Raw genomic sequence first — 25,388 nt, forward strand, 5'->3', positions numbered from 1 at the left:
AGGACACCTACACCTTTCTGATATTTTATAAAATAGGTCACATGTAACTAAACTAAATATATTGTCACACATCTGATGTGTTTTTTTTCATGGAATGATGCGTAACGAGTATATTAGATTTAAGATCTTGGGCAAACTTTTTATACTTTACATACTATATAAGCATGATAGGCATTAATTTCAAAGCAGAGAAAAAACTTTGGCAACAATTTATTTACACAAAGAACACTGGAAATTAGAGGGATGAAGAATGTGCATAGTATCTTACTGTACGTCTCCAATGAGATGAACAGGATGAAATAATGAGACACAAAAACTGCTGAAGTAGTCTTTAATTTCGATGTTGATAGAATTTTATTTTTTATCAGATAATCCACTGTTGAACCGTTCAAAGTACATGTAGTCATCTATTCTGTGCCTGCCTCCATCCACAACAACAGGTCATTCATTATGCATTATCACATCTGTGTGATTAAAGAGTCTCAGTGGTCAGAAAACTGTTTTCATCCTGGGCTTTTTTAACCAAAAAACCCCCCCTGAAAACTCCTTATGTTTATCATACCATGAAATACACTTTAAACCAACATGCCACTGATTTCCTCCCACTGGTCACCCTAACTAACCACAGCTTTTGCTGTGAACGTACAACATTTCAGGTTATGACTGTGCTCCAAACTGCATAGCACATAGATAACACTGTCTGCATATAGCTCTTCATTTCAACCTGCAGCCTTGTTTGTTCAACAAGATGTAAGAGGAACGCTGTCATAGCTGTGAAGGGAAGTGGTGAAAAGGCACTTCACTGTTTCAACCAGGAGTCTTTGGAGGGAGGGAAGTCTGCCATCAGACACCTTCAGGTTTCTTCTCATCAGAGATCTCAGCTCAGCATCGGTTGTTTACTGAGGTGGTGTTCAGCAGCAGACCTGTGGCGGAAGATTACAACTAATGTGTGTGTCCGTGAAGGCCACATTGCAGTCTGATTTTAGCTCAAGAGCCCAAGAGCTCTCTGCAGCAGCCTCAGGTGATGGCCAACATGCTGCAGCTGAAACAAAAACACTCTCTTCATGTTTACTGGATGCTTCCTCTACACTCTGTTACCACACCATCGCTCAGTCCTCGCTGCATTGTTTAATATCCCTCCGTCACCCCTTGTTTCCTTACATCAGCAGTATTTCGCAGCGTCCCATCCTCCCAGCTCTTAGATAATTAGAAGCTAATGAAGGCAGCATTTTGTTGAGATGAAACCTTTTGTTTCTGTCCCCAGTTTCCTCTCAGAAAACGCTATAGCCTGCAGATAATTGTGTTCTATTGATTTGTGTAAAATCAGAGATTGCAGTGAGGCAAATATCAGAGGATGTGTTTGGCCACCGCTGTGGTATTAATCTGATTTATAAGTTCAGAGCTGTCAGATTTCTAAGTGGTATCGGTTTCTGCCTGACAGTAAGAGATCCCTGAGTCATTTTGTATTTTTGTACTTGTCCACAAGAGGGAGCTAGATGCTTACTGAGCGCACGGTGTAATGCTGAAAAGATCAGATTATGAGATACGGAAATGTGCACTGCAAACACAAAGATTTGACATGATCATGCAGTGTTTTGAACACAGCAATGTTCCTTTATTTCCATGTCATTGGTAGAAGTTAGATCTTCATGTAAGAGGTAAAAAGACTTCTTTCATGGGTTAATAACATGGAGGTTTCCTGCTTGATTCTTACCCGTTTGTAAGTCACACAAAGCTCACACTCACCATGAACAAATGAAAGCTACAAAGCAATGCCATACTTGGTTCAGAGATAAATAGCTTTTATTTTGGTGCCTGTCACAAATGATGACAATTCATACTGTCACAAACAATTCACAGTGCTTCAGTGACTGGAAACCTCCAAAAGCGGTGGTGAAATGAACACATGCTATGAAAAATGTAGTCTAGAGCTACTGCCAAATATCACCAAGATGAAGTTAATCAAAATGCACTAAAATGCTTTGTGAGACATGCAGAGATGCTTCATGAAAAACAAACCGGTGGAAATTAAGAAAACACATGAAACTTTTAAAACCTGCCCCTGAAATAACATAAAACATACAGAAATGCAAACTGGAGGTTTGATTAAAATAAAACAATGTTTGGGAAGCTAAGCTGCTTTAAGAGGGGTCATCACACACACATCATTTGTGCATGTATACTGATGTGTAACTAATATTTGGCAGCAGATTCGGCGAGAAACTCGATCATGAGACGTCCACACTGAGTCTTTGCCGTGGCGGCGTATTTAACCCTCAACTCTTGCCTCCTGCTGTGGAAGCAGAGCCGCAAACTGTGGATTTCCTCAGCTCAATTTTCATCGACTGGCTCTCGGCCCGCGACTCTAATCTCGTCACTGTGGACACCCCCAGAACCGCCTTGCTGCTCGGTTTCATACCTTTTGACACAGGGATCCGTGTGGCTGCGCTCCGAGCTGACTGCACATCCGAACTGGGCTGGAACATAAACAACAAAACACCATGAGGAAGGGATTCGGATCACAGAAACACAAACACACAGAGCTGATCTGTTGTTAACTGTTCTTATGTAACTGTCTCGAAGATATCACTGTTATGTTTAAGCAGGGACTACAAATAAAGAAGAGGTGAGCTCTGCAGTTAGCATGGTTTTTGGTTAGCCCTGTTCCAGGATCACGGTGCTACAGATCACTGTCCATCTCCCCTAACTCAGACACTTCAATGAGCTTCTCATAAAATATGTTACAGGAAGAGTGTTGAAAATATGAACATGTTGGTCGGCAAAGCATGACTTATTCCAAGAAACATCATTGTGATTAAAGTTATTGAGAAACATGTAACATATCCCTCTTGGATAGTAATTGCTAACAGGTTGGGTAATACTATGAGAGTTTAGAAAGCTTCTTACATGGAAATTTAACTTTCACAGTGCAAAAGTGAAACATCCAAATTGGTGACTTGGTGTCTGTGTTTGGTTAAAAGGAGTGAATTTGTCAGTTGGTAAATTTGTGTTCATCTATGCAAGAACCTTAGACGGGCCTCTCTGGGATGTGGGATCTAATGCATGTCAGATCATTCCAGTGTTAGTTCATACCGGTGAGATCATATGTTTGTAAATTCACTGATTTATACCTGGACAGAGTGCTATCTAGGGAGCACACACCACCTGATTTCATTTTGAAACATTTCAGAAGCAACTGCAACGTAAAAGATCAGACACGGTTCAGATATTTTTGTTGGTGGATAACAGGCAAAATGTCATCTATGCCTGCATGTGGAGTCTCAACATATTTAGAAATAACAATAGATGGAGGACATTAAACATAATGATATCCAAAGCTCTCACCACGGACTGCGTAGGCCTGGAGGATGCCGAGGTGATGGGTGTGATTGTTATGCTGCTTGTCATTTTGCTCGGAGTTGTCTTCCCCACTGAAGGTTGCCGTGGGGAGCGGAGCACCGTTCCTGTTAGCATTTCCTTGCTGCTTTCTGAGCCCAGACCAAGCGTCAACACTGGACTGCTGCAGCCCTCAGAGGGCTTCTTTAACTGTGGACCCAGGTGGATGTGGATCTTGTTGTCCTCAGTTGTGATGATATTGCTTTTCCCATTGTATGTCCTGTAAGGTGATGGACCAGGTTGCTTCTCTGGGGTCACCTTGATCACAGTTCGGGCTGCTGTAATGTTGTGAGGTTCAGGTGAAGCACATGCTTCAGCTACAGGAGTGGTGCTGACTGTGATGATGGACACCGGCGACTTAAGGCTGTCAGAGTTGCAGCCATTGGACTTGTCTGGACTCTTGGCCCTGGAGATGGTGGTTATCGTGACCGGAGATTTGGCTCGATCAAGACCTCCCATCAGTTCACAGGCTTTGCTCTTTGAGGTCACAGTTGTGGGCTTAGGGACGATTGTGATGCGAGGTTTCTGAAGGCCAAGAGTGGGGATGATGGTGGTGCTGGAGAAGAAATCCTCAGCTCGAGGACTGGTGATCTCCAAGGTGGCAGTGCTGTTCTCATGATCTGGGGTCACTCGGATGCGCAGTGGTTGTCCTGGCTTTTGGGACATGGTCATCTCAGGTGGATGGAGAAAGGATGCCCCATTGGTCTTCTCGGGAGTGGTCTGAGTGAGTGTGATGGCCTCCTTCTTTTTCATCCAGGGTATACTGGATTTTCCTGCCACAAGTTCTGCCGATGCTGGAGGGTATCGTTCAAGAACTGTTGGTTTTTTAAGACCACGTTGTCTGAGGTTGCTCATTAAATGGTTTTCCTCAAGGACTGATTTCCGGATAAAGCCTGCCGTCGTCTCATCCTCAGCAGGCTCGCTACCCATCACATCTGTCTGCACTGCTGTGGAGGTAACTGGGACGTTGACCATCCTCCTACCATTCATACTGGGCCTCAAGGCGCGACTGTAGCGCTTGGTGGCTTCCAGCTCCTTGATAAGATTGGTGACTTCGTGGCTCATGCTCTTCTTCTTCTCTTCCTCTTCCATGAACCTCTGTTGGAGGACAGAATAATCCACCTGTAGTTGGGAGAGCTGGTCCTCCTTATTCATCAGTTCATGGATTTTCTCCTTCAGGGCTTGGACGTCCACCTGCAGCTCTCTGGTTTTAGCCTCCTCCATCTTGCAGCGAATTCTAAGCTCAGCTTCTGGACTCATGACCTCGCCTTTCTCTATGGCTTTGTTTCTTGCGATCTGACTTTTCATTTCTTCCAGCATCGTAGAAAGGGTATTTGCTTTGTCCTGCTCTGTTCTGAATTTCTTCTCCAGTAGATCATACTCATCCTCTGTTTTCATTAAGTCCCCTTCTACCACCTCAAGTTGTTTGAGCCTGCTCTTAAGTCTTTCAATTTCTAGTGTGAGCTCTTTCACTTTGTTGTCTTCATCTGGATTTCTATCATTGTCCTTGTTGGCCCACTTTCTCTGCATTTCCTTCTCTCTCTCCTCGAGTCCATCGAATCTTATTTTCATACCACTTATCTTAGTATTCAGATCCTTACACTTTTCCTCTTCACTTGCAAGTTTAGTTTTTAACTCATCTTTCTCTTGAATGAGGGTCGTCACTTTGACCTCCATTTCTGATTTGAATTTGAGAAGTTTTTTGCTTTCCTCAATCAGCTTCTCCGTGACCTCCGTAACCTTGCCCTGCTCTGCTTTGAACATCTTACTTAAATCATCACTTTTCTGTTCTTCCTGTTTAAGTCTCTCCGCCATGTTTTTCCGTTCATCTACCAGTATAACAGTAAAGGACTTCAGCTTCATAAGATCGTCTTTGAGGACCTTTTCTACCTTTTCAAACTTTGACTCTGAGCACTCGAGTTCTTTCATCCGTGTTTTTACGATCTCCAGCTCGCCGGCAAGATCCTTCACAACACGTTTCTCTTTTTCCAGGTTTGTATGAAGCTGAGAGCACTCTGTTTTGCTTCTATTGAAAGCTCCCTCCAGTTTTTCTAGTTCAACCATTCTCTTCTGTAGTTTGTCCACCTCCAACCTCAGCTCCTTGCTGTGGTTCTCCTCACCCTGCAACTTTTTCCTTAGCTCCCTGCACTGAGTCTCTGTTTTGGTTATCTCCTCATCTTTGCCCTCCATCTCCAGCACTCTTTTCCGCAGGTTCTCTAGCTCGGCCATGAGAGACGAATCCCCGCACTCCCCTTTGCTGATCTTCTCCCTTAGCTCCTGCAGGTCCTCCTCTGATTTATGCAGCAACTTGTTGCTCTCCTCCAGCTCTTCAATCTTGTGTGCCAATCCGGCCATCTTTAGCCTAAGCTGTCGGCTCTGGGACTCTTCGTTGGCCAGCTTGGCAGTCATCTCCTCGTGTTCCTGTGCAAACTTGGCTATGCTATGCTCTAGTTTAGCCTCCAGCTTGAGGACCTTCTGGTTGTCCTGCTTGGCAGCGTCTGTGACTGCCGCCAAACGCTGCTCTTTCTCCTGCAGTTTCTGGGTCAGGTCCTGGACCTTCTGGCTTTGTTGGTCAATCTGCTCAATATGAAGCTGCCGCTCATCTACCAACATCAGGGCAAAAGACTTGAGCTTAACCAGCTCCGCTCTGACCTTCTCCAACCTCCTGCTGTGGTCCTTATCCTTACGAGCCTGGTAGGCCTTTTCCTGCTCCAGCAGCCTTTTGAGTCTAAGAAACAACAGGAAATACAAATGAGTGGATATTAATACAACCATGTTTTCAGAAGAACATTGTTTCAATACAGATGACAAATCATGAATTAATTTTTTACCAAAATGTTTAGAAATATGGTAACAAACATGAATAATTGGATGCAAAAATGAAAAGGCAATTATTATCAAGCACCCCTGTAACCTCATGTGACAAAGCTTTGTTTCTGACAAAGCTGATGACATGCAGTGTGCTGTAGCCAAATTAAAACACGATACACATCCCTGAAAAAGCCCCAGCAGACTCAGAATGAGAGCATTAACCGCCTGATCCTGGTTTGGGAGGCAGGCAAGCAGAATAAAAGGCAGCAGCAGGATAAACGAGGGAACAAAGAACATAAAAAAAAGTGGTAGATAAGGGCTTGATCACTGCTAATTCTCTCTGACAGAGCTTATCCTGTCCTGTCTAGAGTTCAGTAAAGGGAGGAATTATGGCCGCAGGTCAGAAACTCCATTAATATGTAGGTGTGTTGAGTTGGGAGCTTGTGGGCTTTAGTCATATCTGCTACCCAGTTGGTCACAGTCAACCACCTGAAGGGCTGATAATACTCCTAATAGAATCTAATTTATATGGATATCCATGAGTTCCATGACGGTCACAACGTTTTTTCAGAGTTTATTCCAGCTTGTAAGAAATACATTTATTGGACTGAAACTGCTATATCTATCCTGGCTTTTGGCCCACCAATATCACCGTTTGCAAATGGGCATGCTGGAGACAAAATAGTTTGTACAAAGTCTCCTCCAGCCAGGTCTTAAGGAAAAAGGTTGCAGTCATAGAGAAGGACAAAACCTATTCAACTGAACAAATGAAGATTAGATAGTGCCACAGTCTCTCCAAAAAAAAAAAGTGATGTCAGTAGTTGTGTAAGGAATGAAAAAACAGAGCCTGAGAGAGAAGTTGAAACTTTCACTTTCTCACCTACGAACACCTTGCTTGCCTAATCCCTGTCAACAACTGGATTGTCAGTTTTGTTACAAAAGTTACAAAACATACACCAACGCAAACATCAGACAGGAATGGGGGACTGGATTTGCCATTTTGTCTTCTATTCTTAAAGAGTAATTTAACACCAGGCTGAAAAGCAGTATTTTGCTGCCCTCTCTGGTTAAAAATATAAGTCTGTTTCACCTCTGACCAAACCCACCATCACCTATGTGGTTCAGTGTGGTCAGAACTGTACTGTGCTCTGTAACACCTGTAACCATGCCCAACACTTATGTCATGAGATCCTGGAGTGCACTTGTACAAAATGCAGCACAGTGAGAAGTTAAACCACCAGAGGTCAGCAAAAACAAGATTTTCAGGGAGTGCTTAGTTACCCTTTAAGGTGCAAGCAAATTTCGCCACATGTTGACTTGCCAAACATCTGGTGAACTGACTGTACAGCCTGGCTGTAAGCTAGCTAGCAACAAACCATGTGTGTGGAGTGTGCCTGGGTGCAGCAGGACTCTCACTTCCCTCCTGTATCTCTTCTTTTTCCTCCCATCTCTGTAAGTTATAAAGTACATTCAGGAAGCACAAACTTTTGGCTCGAGCTGGAACATTTTCACCTTACGCAGATGCGTCTTTGCTTCGCTTTGCATCAGCCTGGGTGAGTTTGCTTCTAATCGCATCCACTCGTGTCTGTCCTATGACTTTGTATGCAATTGTGCCACCTCCAAAAGGCAAATACAGCTGCTGATAACTTACCACTGTGCCTTAAACTTGCATCAACACACCAAGCCACTGACAAGAAGCAATAGTAAGAAGCTCTGCAGAGCTGCCAACCAAGTCCTGAAAATTCAACCTGCCAGAGTGAAAGTCCTGTTGGTGGATGTTTAACTAATCTCAGCGGGAGTCTGAGTGTGGCTGAGAGACAGTCTGCTGCAGTCCCCCTTTCATGTGGGCCATGCAGAGTCCCATCAGACACTTGAATACATAAACAGGTCCCGGCACTGCACAACAAGTGTTCCGCAAGTTTGAATGAAGGAACAAACCCAAAAAATTCAGTCTGCTCTTCCGATGTCAAAAAAATCCTCCCCTGAAACTCTGTTAAACTTACCAACGAGTTGGGATGCAGGGCAGGTTGATCCATATCTGAGCGTGTTTTTAAAGCTGCTGCTGCTGAGTCTCTCACAGGGTCAAGAGAGGGAAGGAAGGAGGGGTCCGACTCCGCGGGGAATTAGCCATCACATTCCAAACATGTCATCAGTGGACAATGAAAAAGGTGAATGTTGTGCTAAACAGCAGCGCTCCACTGGCCGGTGATGTCATCCACCCCTCCATATATGGGCAAAGAGGCCCTGCCCTTGTTTGGACACTGAGGAGGAGGGGTTCAAACCGGGGAGGGGGGGGGGGGCTTTCAGCAAGGTCCCCTTTTCTCTCCCTTTCTCCCCGGGGAGCAGGGACGGCTGGGCACCAGGTATGACATAACACATGAAGCCACTTCTAAGTTCAAACATTTCTTTTTTTATCCTTTTCCAAAGACGTTGCTCCAGTTTGACCTCATTGTCTCCTGTCCGTCTTGCAGCCAGCAGTGTTTCCATAGAAACAAGGCAACAATGCAAGGCGAGAGGTTTTGTTTTGGAGAGGACAATGCCAGACTTGCACAGTCTTTCTCATTATAATCCCCCTGTTTCGTGCAAAGGGAAAAGGCATGGATATAAATTCTCCATAGCGGCTAAATTGTATGTGTGTGAGATCATAGCTTCAGACTGCAGAGGAGGCCTGTGGTTTGCATTGCAGAGGCTCCTAAATGAGCCAAATATGAGCAGTGCAAAGAGCTTACAGATGCAGAGGCTTTCTACGCTCTCCATTATTCCAACAACATGTTACACATACATATCACCACGGCGTCACACCACTTTTACATTAATTGGATATGTTTTGTGGCTTCGATACTTGCACTTTCGTTGGCTGCCTATAATTTTGGAGATCTTCTGCGACACACATTTCAACTTTAACTGGATGAAAGCCTACGACAAGATATCTTTAATTAATTTCCAGTCGCAAGACTTGAAAACAAGCCGTCTCTAGGTCTCTTTCCAGAAATTGTGAGCTGAAATCCACAGACCTCGTTGTGAGCAGTTTCATGAAGGAACTATTTTCTTTCTACTGAACTCTGAACTCCACCTGCCAACCGTATCACTACGCAGAAGGAAGTGTGCGTCTCGATATCATGCAGCCACAGCTCTGTCTCATCAAGCCTTCAGAGAAAATCTCATTTAGCACTTGATCATCTATGATGAAAACCTCTAGTTGTTTTATCCTTCCAACAACGATCTTAACAAATAAGGTGTCCTGCTACATGAGATAAGACCAGAATTTAAACAAAGTGGACGATATTATAATGTGTCAGTTAGCAGGTGTTTCGAACTCCTCTGTGGTTTAGACTCCATTTTAGATGAACACCAACGAGTGGATTCTGATAAAAAACCCTTGCAAAGTGCAGCCTTAACTGGTAAATGCATGATAATCCTCCCTCATTCCTCTTACATGTAGCTCACATGGCTCCCCCTCACTCTCAGGATGCAGAGTATTTGTCATTATACCCTCGCTGGCAGATGATGGCTCTGCAGAAAGCCTCTCTCTGCTCAGGTCTATTCATAGCCTCAGTGCTGTCAGAGAGGGAGAAGAGAGCCCCAAACGCTCATAAAACTGAGCCGAGCTGAGCCCACAGTAAACACATCAGACATCAGGAGATGCTGATCTGCAGCTAATTATAGTCGCAATAATTAGCATCCTTATTAACATTCAGAAGAGACGAGTCAACAAGAAGGCTTTGACACCGCGGAGGAACATTTGTTGTTGACTGTTAAAATGGGATTTTTGTTTCAGGCTGCATTTTTGACATGAATCAGAATTGTCCACCACTGTGAAATTACAGAGAATCAAACCTACATTTTTCTGAGGACAGACATGGTTTACTGGTTAAAATCGTAACTTCTCAAACCACACAAACCCCTGCCAGACTGGGATCAGGGGCCTCAGGGTGGCCCAGCACTCAGAAGTCACCATCCCATAAGAAAAAGCTCACAAATTTGAGTCAATGACACTGTTGTGTGTTCCATTGCAACCATGTGTCCTAAAAGTTAAGTTCATAGCTCCTAATTTTCAGCAGCAAATATATTAGAGAGAAACATTAGACAGAAGTTAAAAAGTTAACTGTAAAAGGCAGCTTCTCTCACCTTTCTGGAGCATTTTAGGGTCTTTCAGCGTATAGGTTTTGTTTTATGGCCTGCTATCATTTCAGTTCACGTCATGTCAGCGTTGAGGCATCTAAAAACCACCTGCTCAGCACTTTAAGTGACATTTTATTGCAGTGGTATTACTCGAGTGACATACTGATGGTACTTTGTGCAGCAGGTTTCTGAATGAAAAGTGGAGTTGTATCTGGCTGTTATGCAAACAGAACATCTAATCGTCCAGCAGGATCTCTGCTGGGAGTGACGTCACCCTCTCTGCGCTCGGGGTCGACTCACTCACTCGTGATATCACCTGCAGCGAATCTGCTCGCTGACTGCAGCCAAGAGGAATGTGTTATCAGAGGGAGGTAAGAGCCGAGAGCCGGGCTGGACTCACACTGAAGCCAGGGCAAGCTGTACGCGGATATTTAAAATGCAAAGTACATCTGATCAGCGACAAGCTGATTCCAAAACTCCAATTTTCTTGCAGAGAGGTCAAAACATTAGTGGACAAACTTCTTTTCAGATGCAAACCACCAATCAGCATTGGTGAAAGAAGTAGATCCTCTAGGTAATATTTGCCTCTAAGTGGAGTAGATGTAAACAGAATGGAAATATTCAAGTAAAGTACAAGTACTTTGAATTTGTACTTAAGTACAGTACCTGAGTAAATGTATTTAATTGCGTTCGAGCACTGTGAATCGGTGCAGAGAGCAGGCTGACTGTCGACAAACACAGTCAACAAACCTCCACTGACTATAACAGAAGCAGATTAGAAGGATGTCGGTTGGAGCCGTGCAGAGATATGAGATCCAGTGAAGGTGAATGAGGTGCAGTGAGGCGGTGTTCACACCGGTATTTGAAGTTTTATGAATCATGAAGAGCAGATGTGAGAGATTCTCTGACTGATGGCCGGACTGTTTAAACCGGCTCTGATTACAGCATGAGAGGGGTTTCATACAGCACGTTCACAGCCCCCGTAGAAAAGCAGGACCGAACGGCCAAGAATTCCAAGTATTTGTAAACCAAGGTTCAGTTAAATAGCACATTTTTTAGTTTTACACAAGATCACAGGCCCAGAACGATACGGACACTGACATAAATAAGAGCCAATGAGTTGTCCATAGATGGAAATATAAAAATAAAATTAAAAAATAAATGAAACCAAATGGTTCAGGTGAGTGGTGGCTGTGCATTGTGCTGCGTGGACTCGACGGTCTGATAAGGCACGATGCATCGTCACGCTTCGTATCAGAGCCATCATCCAAGCTTGATGCTGAGGGTCTTATCTGATACCTTCCACCACAGAAAATAAACATGCATCTGAAAATGATTTTCAACGGGAATTCATTTTCCTCTTCCTCATCACATACAGCAAAGGATGCCCGAACTTTCTTCCACCAGGCAGATTGGTCTAAGCCTCACTCAGATTAACATCTGGTGTACACCTTCGCTGTGGACGCCTCCAGCTGGTTTTGAGGTTTTTAATGTCTGTTTATCACGTTCACTCTCTCTGTGCTGTGGTCAGAAAGTTAAACTCTCCTCAACCAGGTATCATTCATACTTAAACCTGCTCAGCAGAAACAAGCTGGAAACACTGACACATTATCACCTCGTACAGTTGGTATGGCTAACTTGTTAGCCAACAGCTCAGCAGATACAGAGCAACTTCAGGTCCAGTATTCACTCTTTTTTAGTTCTGCTTTGGTCTCCATCAACTCCTGAGAAAGATATCTGGCACTTAAAGTGTTGTTTGATAAAAACTACAGCAACCAAATTGTTGAGCCTTTAAAAAAAACAAAATTTATACATTTGTCAACTGTTTTTTAACATTTACATCTTTAGTAGGAACCAGTGGGAGCTGAGAGCCACAGACAGGAAGTCAGAAGGTACAGAAAAAATGGACCGAAACATTGTTGGTTTTCGTCTTTTCATGAGATTTGCTGACAAAAAAGAAAAAATATGGAACAAGGCCAGCCTTATTCTTTAAAATTTGAGAACCTTGGCTTCTTTTTTCTTCTTCTCTGCTCCTTGTTTTGTAGAAAAACACGTTTTAAGAGATCAAAATCCAGTCAGTGTAGTTTTGATGCTATAACTGAACAGTTTCAGATGCTATCCAGTCCTAATCCTGATCATCAAACCCAGAATAAGAATCACAACTGGGATCCCAGCGTGCATGTAAACACACTCTAACACACACTCACACACACGCTCGGGGCCTCACCTCTCCCTCTCCTGCTCCAGCAGGTTGGTGAAGTCGTCGCTCTTGTTCATGAAGTCGGTGTGTTTGCGTTTCTCGTTGTCCAGCTCCATGACGGTCCGGCGGTGACATTTCTCAGCCAGCAGCAGCTGCTCTAACATGCGTCTGTACGTCTCCCTCTGTTTGTCCTCCAGACGGTCCAACTGAGGGGAAACACGTCAAAACTCATTATTAACAACAACTCACACTCTGACACCACATCTGCCAGCACAATATCACCATGTATTAGCTACGGTGATGCAGATATTGTGTTTGTGTAACAATGAGCAGAGAGACTCTCTCCACACCATTATGAGCTTTATTCAAATGTGTTCACACTGTTCACACCCTGCAGACTCCACTGAGCATGGCAAATTGTATTTTCACGTAGAATCTGCGGCCATTGAACACACAAAAGAGCATGATTTTAGGCTCTGATTTCCCTCCTCACTTGCATGAACCCTGGTGTGAATGCACCGCCAAAATAAAAGTTTGGACAGTATTGGTACCTGCTCTCCAGACCCTTTGAAATCAGTTTTTTTTTTCAGTCAGTCTAATCCCAGCTGGAACCCTTCAGCCTGTCCTCTCTCACCTCAGCCATGGGTTTCTCGTACACGTCCTCAGGGCTGCCGCCGCTGAGGGTCGTCAGCAGTCCGTCTCTCTGCAGGGCCTGCAGGGGTTTGGTGGGGACGGAGGAGCCGTAGTGAGCCTCCAGAGTCTCCGGTCTGGTTTTGTCCGACTTCAGCATGCCGATGATGTCCTCTCTGGCCTGAGGAGACACGGCGGAGTAATGCTGCATTTACACACTAATTGGGGAAAATCAATGTCACATATTTCACTGTTTTGTCATCTTTGGTTATTTTGTGGGAATTTGTTTCCTGTAGTTTGGTGATCAGAGTTGGTTAATCAGAATGTTTGTATGGATGAATAATCTGAATATTTGAACCTTTGAACATTGGAGGTGGTACTATTTCAACTTTCAAATAAAGTTTAGTTTCTCGTCTAATTATTAATTATTTGATATATTATAAATAATTTATCAACATTCATGTATTAAAAGGGTTGAAATTATATTCAGTTATATGAAGAGGCCACTTCAGATCTGATAAGGAGGCTGACTAATAATAATAAGAAGAATGAAGGGTTTTGGAAATCTTCAAAAACACAAACCAAGAAATTAACAAGCAATAACAGTTATCATTTTAAAAAATAGAACCGGCTTGAAAAGCAAATATTAACTGTTTTGGAAAAGCATTTACACAGTGAAGTTTAGAAAATCATCAGCTTCAATCTAAAATATACACATTTTAACATCCATATCAAAGATGCAGATTAGCGTTTCACCCTCACAGTACACTGGATCACTCTGAATTCCCAGAGACAAACAGTCAAAGAGCATTTAAAATGATTTACAGTTTCTTTTTAATCCTAAATGTGAGTTTGACTGTGAAAATTGGCACAGTGCTGCTCAGACTTCAGCTGACCAACAATAACATCAGCGGCAGCTTTGCTAACATCATCTGGATGTGATTCTGCACCAACATGGACCAAAAATATGACCTCATCACTGACATCACATGACAAATTGTGACAGATCCCGAAAAGGCAGCTTTACACCAGCAGAGGGAGGTGTTTCCTTCATTCTGCTCTGCACACCGCCTGCTTTCAAACAACAAGGCCATGACACACATACCTGCACACAGACAGCAAACATCAACAAACCTTATCTGAGAGACATCAGTTCTCTGAGACGATGTGACTGAAGCAGCAGTGGTACCATTTTACTCATAAAGCTGCACCTCCTGTAAATCCTTAAAAACATCTCACAAGTACTTTATATAGTTTAATTTCTTGTCGCCGATAGTTTTTGATCAAATGTTTCTCAAATGGAACAAAATCAAGCATTTCTTGGGGACTATTTTTAGCGGTGGATTAATCCACGTTTGGTGCTCCAGTGAGTTTGAGTGGCAGCAGGACGGTGTGGGTGGGACTGAGTCAAAATAAACTACAGTATGGAGCTCTACGGCACAGAGGAAGGTTTTTGGTTGTTGGTTTTGGTCTTTAACATCTCTTGGTGGCAGCAAAGGTTTTCTTCTTCTTTCAAAAATTGCTAAACTGTTGCTAAATTTACGTTTTATTTATTTGTCTTCCTTAAAAAAGCTCTTAGTGTTTTCACATGCTGAGGGACAAAAATGAAATTGACCTTATTATGACAGACAGTTTTTAAAATTCTTGTATTTGAAAGTGGTCATTTGAAATAAAGCAGAACAAAAGCAGCTCTTCCTGTGTGAAACGTCGCTCCGTGCTGAGTAATCATCTGTCTCATCGCTAATGGAAAATATTTAACACACCCAAACAGATGGAAACAGAGGGTGAGGCAGCAGCATCCTGCCTCTCTGGAGAGGAGTTTATAAATGTGCCTCCATTAGAAAATCATTATCAGACTGGAACCCGGCAGCAGCCGGTGGGCTGTTTCCAAACCGGCAAAGCTTATTTTGAAAATGTAACTCATCACACTCTGATAAACGTCTCTGCACTCATGACAAACTCAGCTTTATTCATGGTTTTATAAGCTGCAGGTGCTGACAACAGCTTCACGCTGCTTTAGGGGAAAACAGGAATAAGATTATCTGGATGTTTCTGGAAAAGACAATAACTGACTACAGTAAATCCACCATTTTCAGTCTTCCTTCATCTTCAGTCGGCAAGCCGCTGAATGGGTAATCCTTCATCACGTCAATCATGAGCAAAACTCGTCGATTCTCCTGCTCCCACTGCAATGAAACTGCAACTGAGCAAGCTGGTCATTAGTAAGAACGACCAGCGGCAAGAAGCTGCTTATCGACAGAGTTATTGATCGAGTTCAGTGACTCAACATTTGCTTCACCGGCTTCTGAAATTTCTTCGCTTTGGAGAGTTAAGATTCCCACCAACCCATACTTTATACTCCTCATTCATCAATGCCATCATTTGACACAACAGCAGATCTGGTAGAGCAGAGGTGGCTTTGCATCAAATCGTGTTTTGAATTATGGGTTTGGTGTGATTAATATGCCTGTGAAGTGGATCTGAATTGTACCTGAACTTCTCCTTCCATGACTCCCAGCAGGTGAAGCAGGTCCTTCTTTGACAGATCTGGCAGCGCTGCCTTCCTGCTCCCTGCAGGTTTCTGAGGTTTCTTAGCTGATCCAGACACCGCCGTCTTCCCATCCTTCTCCTCTCGCTGGACTTTCATCTTCCTCTTTGTGAGCTCTGGTGTGTTCTCCTCTTCCTGCTTGATGAAACCTGTAGTGGGCTGGATGTGTCCGTCATCTGGCCCCTCCATAGTGCAGCTCCTGGATCGCATTTTTTACCTGTGAGGAGGAACAAAACGGTTGCCAATAAATGACAGTGATCCTAGAAAACCAGATGTTTTGAAGTGCAGATGTCCTCCATACGATCATATTTAGATTATTTATCTTCCTTCCAGGCAGTCGCTGATGTTAGCTCATTTCAGAAAACTCACTGGTGGTGTGTTTTTGAACACTCCTGACATTTATAACCAAATTCTTCATTATCCTTTCCACAACGTCCATATCTGTTTATCTTTTCTCTTTTCTGCCTGATTTTCCAGCAACATTGCCCATTAATACAAAGCTTTTTTGGCAGACCAGTCTCAAATTTGTACTTAAATCCATCATGAGAGCACATTAGCAAGTGATGATAGCATGGCTTTGACTAGAAAATAAAGGTGTTGAAATGCTCACTATGATGGATTACCTCAGCTATCAGAGTTTCGATTTCTGCAAAGCGGGTTTCATCCTTCATACAGACAAAATTCACCAGCAAAGTTGGAACACATCAAAGTTCTGTGTTTCTTGTGTTCATGTCACACCATGGTTATAAAACAAAAATCAAATATCCAAATGGTCTGTTTTAAGGTCATCTGCTGTCAGTCACCGTGGAAGTAACCATAAACACAGTCAGTCAGATGGTTGGCAGTACTTCACTAGATTTAAGTTGTAGATGCCTTTTGAACACAAACAAATGATGACGAAATTGACAGCTGGGCAGGCTAATATTGGCTTTGGGGACCTGGTAAAGAAACAGGTTATAGGCTATCGAATCTGAACGGGGCCAAAGTTCACCGAGGCTTCAGGTCTGGATGAAAGCAGGCCGTGACTCAGCCAGAGAGAATCCTGGCAGTGAAGTGGTAGCAACCACATTACCGATGCTTGTTATTAATAGTTGTTTCAGGGGAGATGCCAAAATCTCCTGCGTGTTGAAAACACAGGCCTTCTTCTTTTTGATGATCAGATCAGTTAACTGGAAGAGTCACTGGTAACCTTGAACTGGTGGGCCAAACTAAAGCCAAGACGAGCCTGAAGCAGCAGCTGGAGGTTTGGGCATCAGAGGAAGAACCTTTTGAGGAGATCTGGATGAGTGTCTGGAGTCTATCACAGCTATGTTATATGAAGTGAGCGGCAGGAGAGGCTCTACATTACCTAATTTACTGTACATACGCTCAGATACACATTACAGCAGTGGTGCAGGATGTGTTTGGATCCTTTACTTAAGGAAAATCTTCTGTTCAGAAGATTCAATTCAAGCTTAATGACAAGTTTTAGAGATGACCTTACTAAGAGTTAAGTGATCTGTAAAAGGGGACCTTCATTCTGCACCTGAAAAAGTGACTAAACAGTAAGTATATGGTCTGTAAATAGAAACGGTTTGTTTACAGCTTGTGTCGAAGTTTTCCTGCCGGTTGCCAAGTGTTACACCAAAGTGTTTTGCAGCTCTCAATTGAACCGAGTCTCCACATGGCAGCACGGTGTTGTGTCAAGTCCCAGACAAGCAAACTGATCTGTGTAAACAGTTTACCTTCACAAGAGAGGAACTCTGAGTCATAGAGTATTTCACAGAGTGACCTTATCAACGTTACACCGTGATGAAGAAGAACAGTCAAGCACTGATGATAGATTCCGCTTTGACTTTGACCGTCGTTAAAACAGCCCTCACACGCAAAGACTTGCATAACGTCTTGGAAGTACTTGAGAAAAAGTTCCTTAAATTTGGAGCTTTTTGTTATTTCAAACATCTGCCTACTTGTAAGCGTGTGGGTATGTTGTGCTTTTCATCTGGAGCTGCTTAAAGTTACAATATACAATGATATTTTAGACAATGCTGTGCACTGAACTGAAGAGAGCTTGACTGGCATGACCCTGACCTCAACCCATCCAATACCTTTGGGATGAACTGGAACGCCGACCATGAGCCAGACCTGATCACCCAACATCAGCATTGGACCTCACTAATGGTTCCAACATCTGAAACCAGAAGATTGGAAGCTGCAGCAGTTTAATGTCCATGGTTTCGGAAAAAGATGTTAAACAATCACATGAGTGTAATGCTTCCATATCTGTATACTGTACTTTTGGTCACGGACACAACCAACTCATGATTATAATGTAGTTTACTATCTAAGCCTTTGATAAAAGATCTGTAAACATGCAATGACCCACTGCAGTCGTACATATAGTTTGAGGCTTTAAAAGATTTGTTTACATTGTGATGCTGGTAACCACTGCATCTTGCGGAGGATGGCTTCAAAAAAAGTGCTTTCCATCTACATGTCAAACTCCTATGGAACAAATGTAAAAAAAAGCCCAAAAATACAACCCGCCAAATAAATTGTAGATTGCATCTTTCGTCCTCCCGAAGGGGAGATATTTATGGAGACGTGATGAGGCTAAACTGGTCTCTCTGATTTCGGCTACGCTTCAGCCCGGATAAAACCTCAGACAGCTGTGGTCGACACACGAGACCTACAGTGGATAAGTGGTAGAGAAGGTATGTTGGCAGCAGGCTCTCACTGGTTAGAAAGCTTGTCCAGTAATGAGAAGGTCACAGATTTGACCCCACAACTGACAAGTGTCTCCAAATCGGACATGCATCCTGATGAAAAGTCTTTGTGCAGCACACGTCTGGAGGAAAAGTCATTAAATATGATATTAAATTCACACTAGAACTGAATGGATTATAGCTCTGTTTGTTATTTCGTTCTTACAGGAAACTCAGATACGATGTTCTCTAATCAACTTCAGGAAACATCGCTTAATGAGTTTTCAGCCACCAGCAGAGTGGCTGTGGAAACAGCAAGTTTGTCATTTTATCAGTCCAACACTTCATGGATGGATATGAACGCCACCAACATGTCAAAATGTACGCCTTATTGCCATTAATGACATCATGTTAGCATTTTAATATGAGTGGTAACATTCACACTTATGTCAACATATTACTGTTAGTATTTTGTTTAACATGCTTACAAACTTAGATATGCTACAGTACTAACATGCTCATATGAAACACTAAGAGCTATGCAATAGTCGCTCTAGTTCTTAATGAAAATGCCACTGAAGTCCAGACTGAAATAACCACTGATTTTCTAGTTAAAGAGAAGAGCTTTTGGTTTGATTGTCCTTAAATTTGGCATGGACATTCAATTTGTCCAATACCTGCAGAGCTAATGACACTTGCACCAGCTTCGACTGTATTCTGTGTGCAGTGCTAATTAGCGAACACTAGCATGCTAACATTAGGCCTGCATTTTAATCATCATTATGTTAACATTGTGACATGTTAGCATGCTGACGCTAGCAGGTCGCTCAAAGCACTGCCATGTGCAGCCTCAGAGCTCATAATTACAGCCTGTAGGTCTCCGATATGATGTGAATGCAGCATAATACTAATATGCTAACAATAATGCTAACAAACAGCAATGTATGTTCAATGTTTTGCTAGCACTAACATAACAAACTAACATACACAGTTGTGTGTCATTAGCGTGACTAAACTGCACAGCTTTGCTAAAGTACATTAGTGTGCACCTGCTCAGTTTTTCCAGTTTAACATTGGACGCAATAAGACCAACATTGGCCCAAGGAGTGGTCCGTGCTAATCTGGTTTTGGAAAGGTCAATGCCGGTGAAAGACAGAACTGTCAATCATCCATTTGACTGTCCACTAAAGTATCACTGTCCTTCGCCTCCATGAGCTGGACCGTGTGCAGCAGACGCAGCTGTTTGTTTGGGGAAATTTTAAAAGGGGTATTTTTAGGGTCTCCCCACTTGTGTCCAGAGTCCAACAAGGGGAATCTCTGGAGCTATCAATTTATGATCCATCAGCAATCCCATGGATGCCTGAACCTCCATTTTACCTCACAGCTGCAGCTCTCTCACTCCTCCACAACACCACTTGTAAATAAAGAGCTGACTGTTAATCATGCTAGAGGCGCTAAACCGAGGTCGCATTGGGTCAATCCATGCGACAAAAACAACAGTAACTAAGCATCCACTGGGTCATGTTTCTTTGTATTTGTTTCAGCTTGTTGTGACGATACGTGACCCGTGTCCTGCAGGGTGTGGATCATGTTTGGCCTCTGTGGTCAGTTATTGTTTTCTCCTTTTTTACTCCCCTCATGACAACACAAGCTGCACCATTACACATCAGCTCTGTTCACAATCTGATGGTTAAGAGCAAATTTACTGTACTGCAAGAGCATGTTAGCATTGGTGACAATTAGCTGGATGAAAACAGGGCTATTCCTTTTTACATGGCTCAACAATCCATCAAACATGTTTTGGCTGTCAGGTGTGAACTCGCCCTGCCGCGACCATATTGGACTTCATATAAGATGGATGGTAGATGGTAAGATGTTTACGACTTCTAACCATTCATGTCGCCAGACAACTCTGGACAGTAAATTATAGCACTTTATGCTTTAAATTTTGTGCCTCGGATGCTGGCAGCTGTCCACATTCACCCTCTCAACAATGCAGCTCTTCAAACTTTGCGCTTTTCATGTGCAACATGATTTAGACATGTAGATTCAAAAATGACTATAAAAGGGAGCAATCAGCCTCACGAGGAGGTTTAAAGAGGTCTGGCCTGTCATTGTAACTCACCATGAGGGGGAAAGTAATGCAGTCAGTCATCTGTGCTGCAGGAGGCCATTAGCAGACAGAGAATAACTTTACAGCAGCGCCAAAACAAACACACTCCTGTCATTAATCCACCGTTAAACATTTGTCAGATTTGGATCATGGTTTGTTAGATCTGTCTCGAAGCTACTATATTGATTCAATCATAGATTTCATTATTTCCTAAATGTCTCTGACCTCATGCTTCACTGGTTCAGAGTTCTTATTTTTCCTCAGACAACAGATCTGCAGGAGAACCACACCAGAAAAACCTCTGCATTCATTTCTTTTTGTGGACCCCCTTAAATAAAATCATACCATTGTTATTGCCACAAAATTGCAAGTTTAAGAGATGCATAATGATGCATTTATGAAACTGCACCAGGATAAATTAACAAAGGGCAATCCTTACAAATCCTTAACCTCCCAAAAGCAGATAAACTGTATATGCTAGATTTACAGTTAGAAGAGGCAAGAGAAGAAAATTATATGAAACGCATTTTATGCCTCTTTAACAGTGTGGCTTACAGCATTGTAAGCATTTTCTAAACGCTACCCATTATAGAATATGAAAGGAGACAGCAGGGCGAAACACAACTTAATGACAAAACCTCGTATATTTCACATAAAACATTCTGTCAGCTTAGCAACCATCTTGAAGACCACAGCATCCACAGAGAAACGCCTGAGTCTGTTTTTCCCCACTCTACTCCAGTGTATTTCCATCCTTAAAGGCCGAATGTGTCGGGTTTGTTGGCTGTGGTTTGCTAACACAACGTCCAGATATAAATGGACTGCATTTATATCGTGTATATAGTGCTTTTCTAATCTATCAACCACTCAAAGCACTTCACAACCCAACCTCCCCGGCTCGTAGCTTCCTCTTGGATATGTGCTCCTGATGCGGCGCCTGGTCGGTGCGTTCTTATATGTTTTGTTCAAAGATAAGATCTAGTCATCAGCAGAAAAAAAGGTTTAAAGATGTTAAAAGACTGTGTTTAACAGGTGAATAACGTATCCCCAGCCAAAACCATATTTAGATGTAGCTAGTTTAGCCGTTAGCTAATTTTACATTGGTCATACCCGTAATATTTCCAATAATAGCCTGGGTATTTGTACTTAACTGTATTTATGCATTTGTTTGAGCACAGTGCAGTCGGCCGTTATGCCTTTGGCCGTTAAGAGGACACTGTTCGGTGGTATTTTAGTGATTGAACCGGCCTGGAAAGTTTTTTATGTTCACAGTCTTGTTTCTTTGACTTGGAAAAATTACAAACAGATGAACGCAGCTGTTTTTGTTTTGTCCTGATGTTTCAACCAGTTTTATGTTGACCCAAGCCTCAGATATGCTCCGAACGTCGGTCGCACGGCATACGTTCACAAACCTTAAATAGCGCCAGCCACTTTGCAACCACACCGAATCACCATAGCAACCACTGGAAATTCCCTCGAATCTCATGTTACATAGCAACCACACCGAAACGCCTCACTCCTCGCCGCTCACACCTCAAATCCTTTTCGTAAGATTTCAACACTTACAGTTTTATTGTCAGACTTTCTGTACACTTAAACTGCAGTTTCAACCTCTTTGCATTGATGGCAACTCACTTTTCATCCATGATTGTCTATTTTATCTATTATTTTTAAATTCCATTGATTTTTAACCATGTTTTGCCTTTTTTATGTGAAGTACTTGGCATTGCTGTATTGTTGAAAGGTGCAGCTGAACAGGGCAGCAGTTATGTGAACAGCTACCACAACTCAAACACAGCAAGAGATGGTTTTAATGGGAAACCTCCGCCAGCCGCCGGCCAGAGGTTTGTCTGCTGTATGAGCTCTGCTGGCAGGACGCCACCGACTGTTTGGAGGTTTATTTCTATCCAGCTGAGCTTGTAAAACAGTGCGACTGGTGAGAGAATCTGGGAGGTAACAGCTACTGCGGCCACTGGATGAAAATGGTGCTTTCTGATGAATCTTTCAGGCAGCAGTCATCTCTGGGATTGTTAGCTACAGCACGTTATGCTCAGTCTCTCTGAAAAGAAGAGCTGCTTGACTGCTGAGCCGTTTGGGTTCACGAAGGGGTGAAACCGCCATTGAAGCAGTCACAGTTTTCAGTGGACTGACAAAAGGGAAATTCGACTGAAGTGATTTTCTTGTTTTAGACTGGAGGGTTGCAAACGTAATCCTGAATTCTTCTACAGTCACTCTTGGCTTTGGGTGAAGCAGTTACCCTTGAATAAATCTTCTTTAATCAACATTCACAGAGCAAGACAGGAAACAAACCCAGTGCCACTCTGCCAGGACTTCTATAAAACACGGGCTGTATTCAAAACCGCCTGTTCTAGCAGTACGTACTGATGTATAAGCTCAGTACTGATGTATTTTTTGGACAATTTTCAGATGGTACTTCATCACTAAATTCACTTGTGACAATTTCTGAGGCGAAGTTTCACAAAAATTGATGATGAATCAAAAACGTGCTCCAACAGTTTAGGAGGTGAGAAGCTCCGTGAGCGCCTGCGGGGGTAGTTAGCCAGCTGGATAGACCTGCTGACCCCACAGTCACACAGACCACTGCAGCCAACACAGCAGACTGCAGCAACAATGGCAGAGGAAGGCCAGGCCCACAACTGAAAGATATTTTTACTTTTCCTTCCACTGTTATTCTGTCACTGCGTTCATTTTTTGGGGTATTTCATTAGCTAAGAGGGAAATGTTCACAGTGTGACCAAACCAGCATGGGTATTAGCCCGAACAAAAATCTGAAAAAGCTCCCAGTTTGACTGAAACAAGGATAACATCACTTCGCTTCCAGAGCAACAGAAACACCAGGAGGACGAGCTTCAACTCGTTTTACATTTACAGTGAAGTAATGCGACAAAACGGAGAATCTGCTTCCCTCCAATCATCACACAGGACAGCTGCTAAATTGACTTTTGTTGCTCAGACTATTTTGTTAACTGCTGTTTCCAAAGTCAGTTTTTAAAAAAGGGTATTTGAGCCATTAACTCTGCGGTTACTTTCTTTGGTTTAATTTATAATAATCAGTGAAATCACCAGCTGTGGTGTTTGAGTGGATTCAGAAGAAATCAACACCAACATTAAGAGGTGAAGAATTGCTCCAAAGCTGAGGGCCTCCCGACAGATCTACGTTAAACATTTGGATCAATTGTTCTTCGTGAGGTTCACTCCCTTTTTCATCTTGACATGATGAAATAAATCAAGTCAAGCTGGGTGTAAAACTTTTGTGATGATCTCATTCATACCTAACTGGAAAATGTGACCTCAGCAGCCCCGTGCTTTGTGCTGTTTTATACTCCTGTTATCTCAAGGTGACATCTTGATTATCTCGTCATCTGTGATGTCTGCTTGACGTTTGACTAAGAAGAAAACTCAGAAAAGTACGTGTTTTGTCCAGGTCAACATGGACAAAACACATACGTTCCTTTCTAATCTCATACTTTGAGGTATTACAAGATGAGCGCTGATGCCTTCAAGGTGCCACTGCCATAGGAAATCCTACTGATTACATCTTCCTCTCAAGAACCGGTGATAAAAGTCTTTTTTCATAATGTTTTTTCTCTGCTTTTGTCCTTCTTCCTTACAAGGAAGAAATGTCCTCACGGTCCAGTCAGTGTGCTCATCTGTACATACCTGAGTAATTGTTTGCACCTGTGTTTCTCAACGTTTGTGCCGCCGCTGTTCTCTTCAATGAACCCGATGGTGGAACTGCAGCCAAACTGTGATAGAACTGATTAGAACAAAGAGCAACTAATGATTATTGTTCTTATCTCATAGTAAGGAGGTCATTTCATCTCGTTCTTAATGACAAAAATCTGATATTTTAACAAGATTAAAGGCTTCAGAAACACTGTTTGACTTTTACATTTTTTAGCAGTTTCAAAGCTACATGGCTATCAAGCAGCAAGACTACATACACATCTACAGTCAACAAAGTCAGAGGGACTCATCCTCTGGGTACCACCAATGGTTGTTGGACTGACCCTGCCACTGCTAACATGGCTAAAATGCTAAAGGGTCGACAGGTTTGACTTTACAAGGGTTTCACCTGCCAGCAGAGACTGACTTAGAGAGAAAAATTACAGGGCTCCTTCTTACATCTCCTGCTCCATCCAAGTAATTATCCAATCAAAGACAGCCTTTGAGTCAGGGTGAGGTCACAAGCCGTTTAGAGGCGAGTTCAGACAACACAGTGAAACTGATCACAGGGCATTCCTGCACTTTGATACCTCAGACGACACGAGTCCATACGCACATTTACCTGCACGGTAAATCATATGACAACAAAATGCAAACTCTGTACCAGGTTGCATGTAAATCAGGGTGCAGACCAATCTCTCGCACCGGCGTGTCGTCCTGGCTGTTACGAATCCATGGAAAACCACTCGACATTGCAGGCTGAAATGTACTGTACAGTGCTCGACTAATATCAGTCTATCAAGCACCCGTGCTTGAAATAGTGACATAGTTGGGGCTTGAATGTCACCACAGGCTCACATTACCATCTTTAGCACGTCATAGCGAAATCCAAAATAGAACAATTATTATCAGCGCTCGTCAGTGAACGGCACGTGATGGGACCACGTCATGCAAACTGCTTCTATATTGAGATTTAAGACGGAACATCGTGAGAATGCCTGTTTGAAAGATTTGTTTTGCTTCTGCGGTGCATTGCTCATCAGAGGTTCACCACAAACAGGTGAAGGTGACTCAGACCTTAGAGATACTCACACAGATATGATCAAAACCACCTTTGAAATCACTTCTTAAAGCTCATACATGTAAACTTGAAACCAGTGGTTGGAACACACTGCCTCTGTTAGCGTTTGTGCTGTA

General features: G+C 42.9%; 1 protein-coding gene across 4 annotated transcripts in view; it reads right to left on the reverse strand.

Annotated features, from left to right (window-relative positions):
* Positions 1-370: 370 nt before the first annotated feature.
* The window catches only part of filip1b (filamin A interacting protein 1b), a 31,447-nt gene continuing 6,429 nt past the window's right edge, over positions 371-25,388 (reverse strand). Inside the window, exons 2-7 of one of the 4 annotated variants that reach the window (XM_076756089.1) lie at positions 15,651-15,924; positions 13,164-13,340; positions 12,557-12,735; positions 3,346-6,124; positions 2,420-2,477; positions 371-923 (exon numbers count right to left, since the gene is read on the reverse strand). In XM_076756089.1, the coding sequence (XP_076612204.1) occupies positions 883-923; positions 2,420-2,477; positions 3,346-6,124; positions 12,557-12,735; positions 13,164-13,340; positions 15,651-15,917 (3,501 nt within the window). In that variant the 5' untranslated portion in view covers positions 15,918-15,924 and the 3' untranslated portion in view covers positions 371-882. Of the gene's footprint in view, positions 924-1,783; positions 2,478-3,345; positions 6,125-8,210; positions 8,347-12,556; positions 12,736-13,163; positions 13,341-15,650; positions 16,039-25,388 lie in introns of those variants that run through there. The other 3 variants (XM_076756087.1, XM_076756088.1, XM_076756090.1) reach the window with 3 other exon arrangements.

The sequence above is a fragment of the Chaetodon auriga genome, chromosome 18 (genome assembly GCF_051107435.1).
Source record: "Chaetodon auriga isolate fChaAug3 chromosome 18, fChaAug3.hap1, whole genome shotgun sequence".
Lineage (NCBI taxonomy): Eukaryota > Metazoa > Chordata > Actinopteri > Chaetodontiformes > Chaetodontidae > Chaetodon > Chaetodon auriga.